This window comes from Galleria mellonella, unplaced genomic scaffold (genome assembly GCF_026898425.1).
Source record: "Galleria mellonella isolate WM207_F2 unplaced genomic scaffold, CSIRO_AGI_GalMel_v1 utg962, whole genome shotgun sequence".
Classification (NCBI taxonomy): Eukaryota; Metazoa; Arthropoda; class Insecta; order Lepidoptera; family Pyralidae; genus Galleria; species Galleria mellonella.
Genome location: NW_026442180.1, coordinates 961659 through 978475, shown reverse-complemented (window position 1 = coordinate 978475; position 16817 = coordinate 961659). Strand labels below are relative to the sequence as shown.

The 16817-nt window shown below is 34.5% G+C and overlaps 2 protein-coding genes across 2 annotated transcripts in view; one reads left to right on the top strand and one right to left on the bottom strand.

Moving 5' to 3' along the window:
* Positions 1–16817, bottom strand: part of LOC113522883 (innexin shaking-B) — a 174655-nt gene that overhangs the window by 130735 nt on the left and 27103 nt on the right. The window lies entirely within an intron of this gene.
* On the top strand, positions 7851–15213 carry LOC113522869 (uncharacterized). Its single transcript, XM_031914018.2, has 6 exons — positions 7851–8170; positions 9245–9399; positions 10638–10728; positions 11994–12140; positions 13321–13440; positions 14650–15213. The coding sequence occupies exons 1-6, from the start codon at positions 8105–8107 to the stop codon at positions 14878–14880; spliced, it is 810 nt and encodes a 269-aa protein (XP_031769878.2). The 5' UTR covers positions 7851–8104; the 3' UTR covers positions 14881–15213.

Here is a 16817-nt window from a genome sequence, read left to right as displayed (position 1 = left end):
GAATTCATCAGGAATTAACCATGATAGTTTCCAGGGAGAACCGCGAGGAGGTCGACCTGGTTGGGTATATTGCTAGCAATGGGATTCTCAGTCTCCATTACTAACAATCCCTTTCCCCCTGATCAAATACTGTTATGACGATGACGCAAACGGAGAAAAAGATGCTTGAGGCATTCGCAATGTGGACATGGAGAAGAATGGAAAGGATAAGACTGAACAAAAAAAATAACGAAAGAGGAAGTCTTGAAAAGGGTGAATAAGAAACGAAAATTAATAAAAACAATAGAGATTAAAACAGGCAAAATGCTGCGCCACCTTATACGACATGACGATTTTTTAAAAAGCATAGTAGAGGGCAAAAGAGGAAGAGGAAGACCGAGGAATAACTACATGGGACAGATAAAAGAAACACTAGGTGTCACGTCGTATAGGGAGGTCAAAGATATGACCTGGGATAGAGCTGGTTGGAAGAAGATGCATGAATTAGTTGCACCGACAAGAGGAAACTCTTAAATGAAAAGAAGACTGTTAATAAGTCATGTGGTCCCGGTATAGAATAGGCTACACCTTCCTTTCCCGTGAGTGTCGTAAGAGGCGGCTAAGGGACTTAATAATCGAGGTATGGGCAGCAGCATCCTCTTAAAACATCTCCAAAGCCTAACTGCAGTTACCAATCTACCTGCCAAATTGGCAACTACTGGCAAAACCCCTTAAGGGAGGTATAATAATATATAAATAAATAAATGATCCCAATTTTGTTTATATTTGTTGTCACAATCATGCCTCTTACGACAACTGGACAAAATATATATACCTATTAAACTGCGCTGAAATGGGGTCAATAGCATTAACTAAATGCTGTATTGTAGACTGACTTATGGTGTTTACTGTCCCCATGTCGAAATTATTTATATTAAAAATAAATTTAGAATTATATGTTCATTTTTTAGTAGGTGTCACCGCGAATTTATTTAATCAAGTATTAATCTTTACCGGACCGGTACCGCCACACCGCTTTGTCCCTGCATTTTAAATCTGTACTATCTTCGGAAATGTTCATTCAAATGACATGCTATAATATATAGGGCCATATTAATCTATATAAATGGACAATGTTATTAAGGTACTTAATTGGATAAAAATTAATGCTGTATTGCTTAAAATCACTTCATAAATAAGCCATTTTTTCCCCGTGAAATGTAAAGGATAAAAATTGGTTTATGTGGATTATTCTTAAGAGATAGACATATACCATCGCGGACTTTTTGTTGACCTTTTTAAGGTGTACAATACTGCAGTACATTATTTTGATTTATCTCGTAGGGTTCAGCCAGCGTTTGCAATGTAAGCGCAAAAAAAATATGTTTATTTACGATATCACATTAGAAACCTCTAAATTTATCAATGTTTCTCTACAATATTATGCATGTATTATATCTACATATAAACTTTCGTCTTGAATCACTTTATCTATTAAAAAAAACCGCTTCAAAATCCGTTGCGTAGTTTTAAAGATTTAAGCATACATAGGGACGGACAGACGGCGACAACGACTTTGTTTTGTATTATCTAGGAATGATGATGATATAAATGAAACATATTCGATAATATATTTATATCAACGTAATATATTTGCCACTTAAAATTCTATAAAAAATACATAAAAGAAGCCCAATGCTTATTCCTTTTAAAAAAACCAACTCTATAGACTTCGTCATTCAACGATTTATCGTAATGTGTAGAATTAATTTTATATTAAATTTCTCTTTTTACGACGGAAAAACCGCGTAGCCTATATCGTTTAAAGTAAACAAGTACGTCATTTAAAAAGCTAGACATCTTGACACTCGACGGTATAAATAAGCATAAAGGAACAGTCTCTCGCGTAAACTTCCTAGTTTTGTATTTTATGATATGTAAACTTTTGCCCGCAACGTCGTCCGCCTTTATTATATATACATATTTAACTTACGGTGCAGCTCGTAATTATGTTTCAGATTGCTAGTTTTTCAGGCAAAGTATGACTTTAGTAATATAATAGTAGACTTATGTTAGGAACTATAAACATGGTGCTTCTAGTATGGACTGGTCTGGTCAAGAATACTGTGATTGATCGTAGCTTTGTAGCTTTTTTTTTACAATACGAAGTTTGTGATAGTCGTTTTGTCCATTCATAGTTCTTGTTGTAAACTTAACTTTTTTAAAAATAAGCACTAGCTGTGTTTCTTGCCAGTTCTTCTCAGTTGAAATTGCATTCTGAACTAGGCGGTTGATTTATAAAAAAGTGACTATTTTAAAATACTTATTATTAAGTTTATTTGAATATATATTATTTAATTATTTATTAAAATTATATTTTATACTTTAATGTCTACATATTAATCTATATTTATTGCTTTTCCCTTTTTTAACAATTTATAAAAAATAGTCAATTAGTTATTTACTTAACCAATTCTGAACCGATTTCAAAATCTATACCATATTTTACGCTTCGAATATCAGAATCACGATTAGAACAGAGATGTCTACCCATGCACACGGCTTTTATACCTAATTTTACTGTAGTATTTACCAAATATTAAAAATCGGAAAATGATTAAAAATTTTTTAAATTCACAAAATAAATATCGATGTCTCCAGCGTCAATCTTAAATAATAAATTACTTTAAGGTCTAGTCACAATTATCTCAAATTTTGTACAATTATTTCACGAGCATCTTTTCTCAAGTTTCGTTACAGGAAACTCGTATGTGCTTATCGTTGTGTTTTAATAAATGTATGTATGTATCTAGGACGCCTAGCATCACGCTAGTGCACTGGTATCCATACAATTTGGCGACTAAAATACAACAGACAACAATGCACACATATCAATGAATTTTTAAAGACACGTTGTAAACAAATGGGAAAAAAATGTTTCGAACACAGCAATAAAACATCTGAGCAATTCACCATAAATTGAAAAGGGACGGAATGATTTATTTATTTATTAGAAACACAAGGCAGCTGTATCGTGACAAGTTGCAAGGCTAGATATAAATGCATACAGGAACTTTATTGCATATTTAATAAAAAAAAAATCATCAAATTGTATTGTCTGTGGAAATAGTTGAAGATGTGCAGCACCTATTGATGGAATGTAATAGGAACCGAAGGGAAAGGAAAACATTTTTAAAAACATTTAATATTAATAAATTTGACATAGGTATTGTTCAAACATGCATGCTCATACATGCTCCTACTGCCAAAATTGCTTTGTGCTTAAGTGAATTAGTAAGTAGTATTGTTTAGTTACAATTATAATAATTATTCAATCCTGATGAGGATTTTGAGGAACTACTCGATTTATTTAATTGATTTTGTTATAAATAAAAAACGTTGTCCTACTATACGAATATTTTTAATGAGGATAAACCTTTTTCTGTTATTTTTGGTCTATTGTTGTTATTATTATCTATTTATTTATCTGAATAATTGAACTAAATAAATCATCTGAATACCAACATTTGACAGGGCCGTGCTTTGAAATATAGCCCGCTGTTATGTTTATTAACTACCGTTACTGTTTAAAGTGACACAGAACAGCGTAAACCGGTATGTTACAGTTTACCAACTGATATATCTTCATTGTGAATGTTTTGTATTTTTTTAAACTAGTGTTATATCTCTATGCCAACATTTGACAGTGAACGTGCTTTGAAATTATAGTAATTCATCAGCTCTGAAATATGTATTTGATCTTTGAATAAAATATATGCTGTTTTAAATATTGCTAGATATATTTAATATATATTTGGCCGTGTAGTCCCGGCATAAAATATGCCACGCCTTCTTTTGCCCATGGGTGTCGTAAGAGTCGACTAAAGGAATTTATTGGTCGAAGGATGGGCAGCAGCGTCCCTCTTAAAATATCACTTTTTTAATTACACAGCACTATCATACCTACTTGCACAACAATTAGTCCTTTACCTTAAGGTTGTCTTGAAAAGATTGCTCTCAGCAATAACACCGCCTTACTGTACTTATACAATTGTATCGTTGTGTTTGTAAATTGTCTTGCTTATTTCCTATATTGTATAATGCAAATAAAGTATACTCATTCATTCATTCAAAAGCTCATAGTGCGGTTGCCAACCCGTCAGACGTGGCGACTACTGGTAAAACCCCCTAAGGGGGAGGCCTATGTTCAGCAGTGGACAGTTACCGATTGATACCAATGATCTGATGAATGATGATGATGAGGTGATGAAATGAAAATACTACTTCTCCTTAAGTTGCTACCTCCATTAGTGTATCAATCCATAGGATATAAATTTTTACACTGTTCTCCGGTTTCCAGATTACCAAATCTGTCAAAAACTTATCCAAATTTCTCCACGCTCTTTTCATTTTCTCCAAAAATTTCTCCAGCTGTATTATTTCTCCAAAAAAATCTAATACATAAACATTTTCATACAAAACTAGTTTTTATCCAATACTTCATACACATGGATTTAAAAAAAAAACTAATGAAATAAACTACTTACAAAATCAAGATAAAACATACACAAGAGACCTTCAGGAACACAACTATGAAAACTATATCTAATTTGTCGTAGCTAATAATTTTTTCAAGATTCGAGAACAATATATATATATATATATATATATATATATATATATATATATATATATATATATATATATATATATATATATATAATTTTTGTCTGTATGTATATATATATATACATACAGACAAAAATTTTTAAAATTATTATTTTGGTATCTCTGCTTAAGATATTATGTAAATTTTTCTTTAAATATCTTCCATGTACAAACAATCTCTAATAGCAATTTTATTATATAAAAAAAATTACGTAAAAAATATTCAATATTTCAATGCTACTTATGTACTTAAAGACTTTACGTCCAAACCCAAACACATTGTATATTTTACGTATATTTTTAAGAAAATATAAATCACGCAATGTACAAAAATATGATATTCCATCAGGGTCGGTCGCCAAAATGACCAGTCGCTCCAATCGTGCGCTTTATGACGCTGTATCCGCCGCCAAAAAGCGATTCCGCGGAAAACTGCCGCGGAAATTGAATCGGTTTTCATTCCGAGATTCCGCGGATAAGTTTGGACGCGACGGCGGAAAACGTTCCGTTTAGATATCGGACGAATGATAATGTATGAAGTAGCCGAACATTGATTACCAATAGAGACGTGTAGACGTAAATTATTTTTAACCGACTTTAAAAAAAAAAGAGAGTCTCAATTCGGTTTTTTTTATGGGTGAAAATGACATAATAACCCCGCCTGCGCTATCGTTATACACTGGCGGGGCACCAGTGAGAGATGACAGGCGAGGATGAAAGCAGGTCGTTTAGCCCATTGTGCAATTCAGCAAGATTTAATCACAAAATGTTTCCAAGGGGAACCGCGTGGAGGTCCACCTGATAGGGTGTATTTTTTTATATTTTATTTATTTAAGGCAAACAAACAGCTAGAACAATACATAATTATATACTTAAATAGTAATTTGTCAGCCATTAAAATTTGCACAAATAAAATACAAGTAAACGAAACACAAAATTAGACAATACTATGTAAATTAAACAAAGTTAAACAAATACTATTGAAAATTATAGCAACATTGTCAATAATAATAATGCTGGCAATGGGTCAGTTAGACCCCATTACTAACAATTCCTTCCCCCTCCCTTATTATTATATCAGCCGTTAACTGACCCCTGCTGAACCTTTTCCATAAGGGAAGTTTTGCCAGTAGTTATCACGTTTGACAGGCGGATTGGCATTCGCAGATAGATTTTGGTGATGTTTTAAGAGGGACGCTGCTACCAATCTCTCGACCATTATGTTCTAACGTTCATAACTATACTAAACATGAAATTGTTCAAAATGAGAACCAATACATGAATTTACAGGGTACAGAGGAATAACACCTGAGTCCTCAGGAATGGCAACGCATGGGGGGTATCGTGGGCGAAACAGTATACTCTGTTATGTCCATGGTACTGCTCATGTCTATAGGCGACGGTTACCACTTTCCATCAGGTGGGCCGTCAGCTTGTTTGCCATTCTAAATTGTATAAAAAAAAAACTTATAGACAATCTTTACAAAACTACAAAGCCTAAAAAAAGAAATCAGACTCCCAGAGAAAGCAAAGCATGTTCACGTTCTAAATGCATCCGATAATAATCAGATCCGAAGTTCTCCGAATCGTTTGATCCAATCTAAATACAAATGATTTGGAGTAATCTGAAACAAAACTTCACCGGACGCCTTCATTCGAAAATGCATGCATGCCAACAATCCCCGAGGGATTTTGGTATAATAACATTCGGGATCTATACAGTCCGAGTCGAATAATATGAGTTCGTAATGTAATTTCCCTAACACAATAAATATGTAAGTCGTATTCTACCTGTAGCTAGCAAGATTGCCTATTGCCTAGATTTACTGCATACACAACGGCAGTAAATAGTAGCGGTGTCGCAACCTCTTTTACTACCGAACCTGTAACTACGCGATATATTGCATTTCACCGATGAGAGATATTCTCTATGTTTAAGCCAATTCTGTTGATTTTTTCTTATCATTTGAGTGATTTTTTTTTAAGTCATTTATTCGTTTAACGTATTATAGTATCAAATATTAATACGTGAAGCAAAAACTTTGTACCCCTGTTTACGAAAATTGCGCAGACAGATTAGTGTGAAATTTGGCACACTTATAATTTATATAGAGAAGGAGTGCAGAATGCTAATATATTTTTTTTAAATTATACATAAAAAATACATTAAATCAATACACACACTACCATATATTTGACACACACACGCAGATAAACTTTTGTTTATTGTTAAAGTCTGTGGTCAAATTGAGAATAGATTTATATTGTCTTTAATATTATTTGTCTATAGTCTTACTGAATGTCATATATAACCATAATGAATTCATTTATTACAATATATGTTATGGTCAAATTTTGACCAAGGGTGACCACTTGTAGTATCAAATATACATAGTAAAATCAAAGATATAAGAATTTCCTCCCGCGAACTTTCAGACTGTGGGATAAGTTCTCTGTCGAGGTTTTCTCTAGAGACTACAATATGCAATTCTTCAAAAAGAGTATATTTAGGTTTCTTCAGGAACGACGACGCACACGTGACACCACTAGTATTGCAGGCTGCAGTAACTGTTTATCATTAGACGGGCTATATGCATGTTTGCCACATTCGTGGTATAAAAAAAACATAGGCAACCTTTTAAAAGAATGTTCGTATTTATTTTTTTATTTATTTATACAAATAAAAAAGAATCGCCTAAATGTGTTGTTAAGCGGAAATCTCGGTATTGGATAAACCAATACGAGATTTTTTCTTTTACACAAAAAGTTCTTATGAGGAAAAAATTGGAAAAATTGTTCGTGTGGGGAAAAATGTAATGCCCACATTTTTCCCCACACGAACTGTTTCTAGCTGCCAATTCAAACAATATTTTTGACTGAACGATGCTGGTCGGGTCAGTCAGTTTTTTATAATATAAGCATATATGTCTATCTCCAATTATCCTTTTAAATCACATAAATATAGTCACAAAAGCGCATACAGTGAAAATAATGAAAATAGATTCTCACAAACTTTGTTATCCATGTATAATATGGTACAGAAAACTACGTGTACTGTTATGCAGCTCTTAAATTCACACTGAATATGTCCAGAAATAATTTGCCAAGCTTTAAAACAAATATTTTCACGTCACGTGCATAATCCAGCTGGGTGTTGGTAAAAAAAAACGAAACAATTTAGCTATTTGTTCGCAGAATAATCCCGTATTGTTATTTTACGCCTTTTTCATGTAAATGCATACATTTATTTCACGAGGATCACTTTTAAAAGTTTTTAAAACGTGACGTTTTTTAAATACATTTTTAAGGCGGGAACGGGTCACATTTGCGGTTCGAATTCCCGCTGCGGAATTTTAAAACGGCGGATTCGTTGAGAATTCCCTGTGTCCGACAAAGATACGTTGCAGCTTAAAAATAAAATGAGTGTAGGCAGTTAAAGTGAATATTGTAAGTGAGAATGGCAGCATTCGAAGTGTTCATTTTTGTTTTCCTGCTAGAAACTGGCTGTGCTAATGTCCTAGAGGTGATTGTAATTGTTTTGTTCCCACTTTTATGGCTGTGCCGCGTATTTCCAACAATTCCGCGTACGACCAACGAGGCGGGCGTGGGCCAGAAAAAAATGTCACTGCGGAATAAAGCTGCAATTCCGTTTATAAAGGATATATGCAAAATACTTTGCGCTCACTGTCTGTCGGACTCCATTTCTGTGGTTAACAATTTGAAATAACGCTTTATTGCGTCTAATAAAAATTATACACAAAGGATGTAGGTACCTATATATACTTATTTCAAATATTAAAACTATATTTGAAATAAGAATGTAAATACTACAAATATATTACATACAGTAGTTAATTCAAGTATTTTATCGTTATTATTAACCTTTAACTGTCCACTGCAGAACATAAGCCTCCCCCTTGAAGGGTTTTTTTTTTTTAATGGGTGAAAATGGAATGGTAACCCTGCCCGAGCTATCGGTATACACCGACGAGGCACCAATAGAAGGTGATAGGTGGAAATGAATGCAGGTCAGTTGGCCCACCATGATGAATTCGACAAGAATTAACCATGATGGTTTCCAGGGGGAACCGCGTGGAGGTCGACCTGCGAGGGTAAATTGCTAGCAATGGGGCTATTAAAGGGGTTTTGTAGTGTTGTAGTGGTTGCAGTAGTGATCACGCTTGACAGGCGGATTGGCCACCGCAGTTAGGCTTTAAAGGTGTTTTAAGAAGGACGCTGCTGCCCACTCTTCGCCCTCCCTTAGTTGCCTCTTACGACACCCACGGGAAAGAAAGGAAACGCGGAATGAAAGGAAAGGAAGTTTTAGTACTTAATTTGATAGATTTAGCTTTAATTATTAGGTATAGTGACATAATTTCGTCTTGTATGATTAGTATTACTAATCCTAATAATATTTAAACTATTTCATACATTAAATAGTAAATTAAAAGTGGGTGCATTCCCGGAAGCTACGGCTTAACGTTGTATGATAATCATATAGGATATTATCTCTAAAATTAACCTATTTTTAAAAAACGTCAAGCGTCTCGTTAACGTACAAATGAATGCTTTATAATGACGAAAAATGTTATTATAGAAATATGTCCAAGAGAACCGTCGCCTGGCCAAAGCTATTGTGGAAGCGTTACATGACCCCAGTTTCGACGAGGAACTGCTCTACGACCTGAAGAAGGACAACCAGGTGCACCTCAACCGCACCATGTCGCTCCTCATCAAATATATCGTAAAAAGGTTCCGTACGTCCGTCATATTGATATTATTAATCAAATACTGGTGGGAGATTTTGTACAAACTTTTCAAAGTCTTCATAGTAATTCTGTCGCCATTTTGACGCCGTAGCACTAGAATAATAAAAATATGCCTGAAATATGTATAAAAATATGTATTTATTATATGTAAAATATTTATTTATTTAACTCTTTATTGCACCAAAAACAAAAAAAAAAACAATGACATATAAACAATTCACCTGAAATACAGTAGCATGAAGTACAGGTTAAAATATACATATAAAGGTACAAAAGGCGGTCTCATCGCCTTATATGTTATACTAACATTCATGGGAGGGGAATTGGTAATAATGCGAACTACTATTGCTAGCAATATATACTGCCACGTCGACCACCACGTGGTCTCTTCTGGAAACCATCGAATTCTAAGTGTATTTATCATGATAGGCTAACTGACTTGCCTTTTCACCTATCATCCCTCACTGGTGCCCCGCCAGTGTATACCGTTAGCACAGGCGGAATTACCATTCCATTATTTACCAGAGGGAGACTTTGTACAAAAGTCATTTACTTGGTCACCTCTGTCCCTATTCATGTTTCTACCGTGAAGCTGTTGTGTTAGCATGGCTGTGTTTCGGTTTGAAGGGTGGGATATGCCAGTGAATTTACTGGTTACAGAGGAATAACGCCTGAGTCCTCAGGAATGGCAACACATGGGAGGTATCATGGGCGAAACAGTATACTCTGTTATGTCCATAGTACTGCTTATGTCTATAGGCCACGGTTACCACTTTCCATCAGGTGGGCCGTCAGCTTGTTTACCATTCTAAGTTGTATAAAAAAAAATAATTATCATCTATTAAAATAATATTTACTGGCGACTTCACCGTATCCTTTCTCATCTGAAGTACTAAATACATACCAAAGAATAACAAACAAACTCAACTTTCGATCTTTCTTGCTATCTAGTTTACATCTAAAAGGTTTTTTCTGAAAGAGTCCATAACATAAAATCGCCTTTTGGACGATTATCTAATTTGTCGTCCCACGATACTGTGACGATAAATTATCGTGCCGTATTACTATAAGTTCTAAAACTGCGTCCTGTATAAAAAAAAAAAACAAAAATATAAAAAAATTATACGAATTACAAAAAGAAAATTTAAAAACAGAACACATTTCTTTTATCTTTGATTGTAATTGTTTTCGGCCAGTCCTAACCTTGACATTAACTTGTAGGGAGGTGGACAACTACAGGTCTAGACGTACGGATGCCATCAGCCGACGCATATATTCGTCACTTATCATGAAACTTATAGATATAGCAAAGGTGAGTGGTAAGTCTAAAATAAAAAAAAAACACGTCGACCCTCAGTACGTAACATATAATAAAATAAGGGTTAATACACACTGTGAAATTTCATAGTGCGATTTTTTTTTAATTCTTTAACATAAATATGAATTATAAAATGCTATACAGACTGCCGAAAAAAATATGCAATTGTTGAAAATAATCTATGAATAGATATGTAATATAATATTTATATAATATAAAATGTGAAAAAAGTACGCTCGGAAACAATCGCTCAAAATTGCATTAACCTTAAGTAAGTCATAACGAATGAGGAAGTCCTGAAAAGAATGAACGAGAAAAGAACATTAATTAAAATAATAGAGAATAGAAGAGGCAAAACGTTGGGCCACCTTATACGACATGACGATTTTTTAAGAGCATAGTAGAAGGAAAAATAGAGGGCAAAAGAGGAAGACCGAGGAATAACTACATGGGACAGATAAAAGAAACACTAGGTGTCATGTCGTATAGGGAGATCAAGGATATGGCCTGGGATAGAGCTGGCTGGAAGAAGATGCATGAATTCGTTGCACCGACAAGAGGAAACTCTTAAATGAAAAGAGAGAGAAGTCGTAAGATGTAATAGTGCAATATACCAAATAAATTATAGCAATATACTAAGTGGATATTACTATTAGGTAAGAAATAGATATAGCTTTTTAGCTGTTTTATAAAGGAGGATGGTTATTTTTTATTAATACAGTATATAGTTTGTCGAATTAAATATCATTAGGTCACGTTACTAACAATAGTATAAAAAAAAAACTAGTGACCAGCCCTAGCTTCGCGAGATTTCTAACCCGTGTCAGTGACCTAAAATTTACTTGAATAAAAATATTAATTCTTTCTTGCTTTCTCTGATAATGTAGTTTCTTTTTTAAATCCGTTAAGTATTTTTTCAGATTATCCATTACAAACAAAAAATTATTTTCTGTTTATTATATTATACTAGTTTGGATTAGATAAACGTGATGATCATAGACTATCAAAAGTTTTCTAACATTGTTTGAATTTAGAATCTATAAAAGTCGTAAGATAAGTAATAAAAGACAAGTAGCAAGCGAATTCGTCGATGAAATCGGCATCGCTAGCGAGTCCGTGAGTCGGAATGAGACTTCCGACGTTACTATCTCTTTCTATCTTACAAACTCAGTAGCAATGGTGATTCCATCGTCGAATTCGCTTGCTACTTGTCTAGAGGGCCTGTTTACTCATGTCAAACGTTTCCTGAATGAATCCAGGACCTTCCCCGTAACGAGAGCTCGGCGAGCCGCGTCGACACCGCGCACCGGTACTACATGTCGGTGGAGAGCCGCGACATGCACGACCAGATGGCCGACATGCAGGTGTTCCACGCCTGCGCCAGACTCTACGATATCATGTTCACTGTAAGTATAGCAGTAAAGGCTTGTACACACTGCTAGTTTTTACAGCGCGATTTTTTTTGCGATTTTTTTGTCCATTTTTTTTTATACAACTGAGAAGGGCAAACAATCTGACGGCCCACCAGATGGAAAGTGGTAACTGTCGCCTATAGACATGAGCAGTACCATGGACATAACAGAGTATAGTGTTTCGCCCATAATACCCCCCATGCGTAGCCATTCCTGAGGACTCAGGTGTTATTCCTCTGTACCCAGTAAATTCACGCCATATCACACCCTTCAAACCGAAACACAGCTATGTAAACACAACTGCTTCACGGTTGAAACACGAATGGGACAGAAGTACCCAAGTAATCAACTTTTGTACAAAGTCTCCCTCTGGTATATATATATATATATATATATATATATATATATATATATATATATATATATATATATATATATATATATATATATATATATATATATATATATATATATATGTGAATGAATAAATAAAGATTAGTGTGTTCCGATGGCTATGGTGCTTTTTATTCATGTCTATAAGTGGCTGTTGAATTTATTATCATTATTATGTCATCCGTTACCTGTCCACTGCTGAACATAGGCCTCTCCCTATGGGGGTTTTTTTAATAGATGATAATGGAATGGTTACCTCACCTGTGCTATCGGTATACGCTGGTAGGGCACCAGTGAGGGCTGATAGGTGAGAATAAAACAGCAGATCAGTTAGCCCATCGTGATGAATACATCTGGGTAACCACGTGGAAGTCGACCTGACAGGGTATATTGCTGGCAACGGGATTGGTAGTCCGCATTACTAACAATCCCTTCCCCCACTATTGGAGGGTTTGCCAATACTTGCCACGCTTGGTAGACAAATTGGCAACCGCAATTAGGCTTATGGTGGTATTTTAACAAGGACTTTGCTGCTCATTCGTGCCGTCCACCATTAAATTCCCTTAGTCGCCTCTTACGACACCCACGGAAAAGAATTGTTAGATATTTGTTAACAAATCAGCTTAAATATATTTTTTATTAAAATTCGGTACATACGCAGGAGAGTCTTTATACTGGACTGCGCAGATAAAACCGCGAGATTTAGCTAATACAGAATAGAATGGCTACACAGGACAGCAGGGCAGTATATTGACATGTGCTTTTATTATATTTAATACAGGCACCGAGAATTTTATCTCAGCTGGGCAAACTGGACGATCTAACACCGAGACTTCTGGTTCGAAAGCTTAAGGCTATGGAGATCAAGCCGGTGCACCTTGGGATAATTCTGCTTGTACAGGTACACCTACTCTCTTTCCAGCAGTAAATTTAAGAAAATGCTATTATAATCCGACGGTAGATACATAAAGCTAATATGGCAATGACCCAGTCTGTGATGTGTCGATTACATTAATAATTTAAAATAAGAATTCTGTCAAAATTAATGTGATACCAATATAAGAGTTTTTTTTTAGGATGATAGATGAGGATGAAAGCAGGTCAGTTGGCCAATCGTGACAAATTCATCAAGATTATCCACGGTGGTTGCCAGAAGGAATCGCGTGGAGGTCAACCTGGCAAGATATATTGCTAATGAGGCAAGACAGGCTCCATTACTAACAATTTATTCTCCAACCTCCCCCCCCCCCCCCCCCCCTTCAAATACAGGTGTTACTACTATCGATTACCAATGGAGCTATAAAAATTGGTACAAAATTTCCAATATAATTTTAAAGCATGGCCGCAGCCACTAAACAATATAATTTTTGAATGTCGAAAGAAAATTTCAATTATTAGTTTAATAATTATTAAAAATACCTACATTTAAACGTAACGCTTAAAAAATCTGTGAAGTGTTATAAAGCTAATCTATTGCGCTTTATTACAGTCTATATTTTATCTCGAAATATTAAAAGGTCCCCGCGGGAATATCTAACAACTGCGGGATGGGTCTATCTTCGATATTTTATGATTTACTTTCTTTTATTACTGTTGCCACTTATCAGCACATAACATTATTATGAGACCGCTGTATGAAACCGGTCAATCACGAAAATCAAAATTATAAACATTCGTACAACACTATGAATATTTATTTGATTTTGTGGATACTTCTAAATGATTGCATAGATCAATTTTCAAGTTTCGTCAATATAAAGGCAGTGCCTTCTCTTAAATAACGTTTTTTTTTTTTTTATGGATTTCACGGCCTCGTCTTCTAGCCCTTTGGAAACTAACTTACTCTATGGTGCTCACAAAATAATTCGTCATTCATTGGAGTGTTTTATTAAATTTAAAATAAGAATTTCGAGTTTATAAACCAAAATTAATTTTGTAACCAGTGAAGTCGTACACAGACTGTCGTTTCTTTTTTTTTTTTTTGCGTATTGTTAATTGTGTGCTGTAAGTAATGCAAATAAATTATACATATATCTGTCTATCTATATACCTAATAATATGTACAATACATTATCTAGTGTAAACTAAATAACGAACATATCTCTTACAGTACCACCTCAGAAACACCGTGAACTTCGCCGTCAGAACCAAGGCCATCGACGTACTGGCCACCAGGCCACAGAACGTGGGTCCTCAGGTGATAGACATGCTGAAAGCCCTCGCGTCCCGCCTTCTGCCCATATCAGAGTTACTGGACATCCATATAGCTCACTACAGCCCCGCTTTTAAGGACACTAGCCCCTCTACGTGGCTGGGCATTGTGAATAATAAACAGCCTTAACTTTTTTTACTTATTATTTATAATATAAAAGGAATCTTTATTTTTATGACCTCAATGGTATACCGGAATAATATACTACCTTATATTCCTTAATTGTGGATTCGATCCTCATACAATACAAACATTCATATATATTAGTATAACTATTTATTTATTATTAATATATTATAAGTAGTATTTATGTGTTATATGTGTATTTCTTATGTATTATTATGTATAATTATTTCAGTATGTTGTTATAATTATGTCAAATATTTTTCACCACATCTGCCCTTCATACACTTTCTGTTTTTACCCAATGGTTAGCTGGTAGAGAATGCCATATGGCATTAAACTCGCCATTTGTACAAAGTTTTATTATGCAATAAAGAATAAATAAATAAATAAATATTTATGATAATGATTGACACTATTTGAATTAGTGTGCATATTTTCTGTGTATTATAAATATGTATTTACAAAACAAACGTATTTAAAGATGTCTATTAGTTATCTTGTATCCGTGCAAGTTCTGCTTAGTTTGAAGATAGTTGGCAATGAGAAAAATAAAAGAAAAATAATTTAGGCGACATCAAAAAGAAAGTAGTGAGAATTCAATCGGACAACCTCTAATCTGGGATCTATCTGGAATCTAATCCCAGGTTGAGACTCCGAATTTTACAAATTCACCTTAAGATCTTTTTAAAATTGATTTTCTTTTGCTTCGTACATTAGAAGACATATCAGAGAACAAAAACGGCGGCACAGGTGGCGCCACCTTCGCCTAGTTATAGCGGTAGCATTGATATGTATGGCACTGATAAAATATTTCTTATCTGCGTAGGCGATACCACTTTAGATCACTTCCCGATTTGTTGGGATGGTATAATTTCGACACAGAAACTCAATACTGATTCGTTCCACGTCTTTACCAAAGTGGCCGCCTTTGAAACTCTTAGTTTTAAATACACCCGTAACCCTTCCCAGTAGACGTACCAGTGTTGCAAGCTTCGAGTTGCGGCACACCGACAGACGTGTAGTTTTATTGTAAAGCGAATTTATCGCTCATAAATCGAGCACAGACGTACCGATTGATCTTAGTATCGATTTAGAGCCATAGAACACGCGCGTTAATGAACGTGACTCTTGATTCAGCGCGTGCGTCTAAAGTGCAATTCGATTTTTAAATTTCCCGCCCTATTTTCATTTTTTTTTTTTTAGTACGTTTGTTCCGTTTGGAACAGGCTAAGGTCGGAGACCATGCTGCCTAGTCTTCAAAAAGATAATTTGTCTGGAATCCCTATTTTCAATTAAATAAAAAATACATGTCACAACATAACCACTAATAACAGCAGTGGACAAATCAGACCCGCGTCACTTCGAACTAAAAAAAACGTGTGTATGCAACCAGTTCATTAATTTTATAGGTTTTGCGCTACAAAATAATTAAGTATAAGCAGCTTAAATCACTTTTTCTATAAGACAAATTCAATTCAAAAATTCAAAATTCAAAAATCATTTATTCATGTAGGACATTTTAGCCGCTTATGAACGTCAAATTTTTACATTATAATTTTATATTTTCCCTACCGTCCAGTTCGGTATATAGATCCAATTGAGAAGAACTGGCAAGAAACTCAATTGAATTACTTTTTTTTTTAAAGCCAGTTTATTTACAATGTATATTTATATAGGTGTCTATGTCTAACATTAAATGAAAATTCAGTGCATGAACAACTATTGCCATGCACACTCGTCATTCAAGTAATCGTTTAATGAGTAATAGGCTTTGCTCAGTAAATATGATTTAACAGATGTTTTGAATTTATTTAAGGGTAATTCCAACATATCCTTTGGTATCTTATTGTAAATTTTTATACCTATTCCCATAAAAGACCTATTAACTTTTTCTAAACGATACTTGGGGACAGCAAGTTTGTCTTTAAATCTAGTATTAA

Coding starts and splice junctions, on each gene's coding strand:
- LOC113522869 (XM_031914018.2), top strand. CDS start 8,105: ATGGCAGCATTCGAAGTGTTCATTTTTGTTTTCCTGCTAGAAACTGGC. Junction 10,729..11,993: donor AACTTATAGATATAGCAAAG/GTGAGTGGTAAG, acceptor GAATGAATCCAG/GACCTTCCCCGTAACGAGAG. Junction 13,441..14,649: donor GGATAATTCTGCTTGTACAG/GTACACCTACTC, acceptor TATCTCTTACAG/TACCACCTCAGAAACACCGT.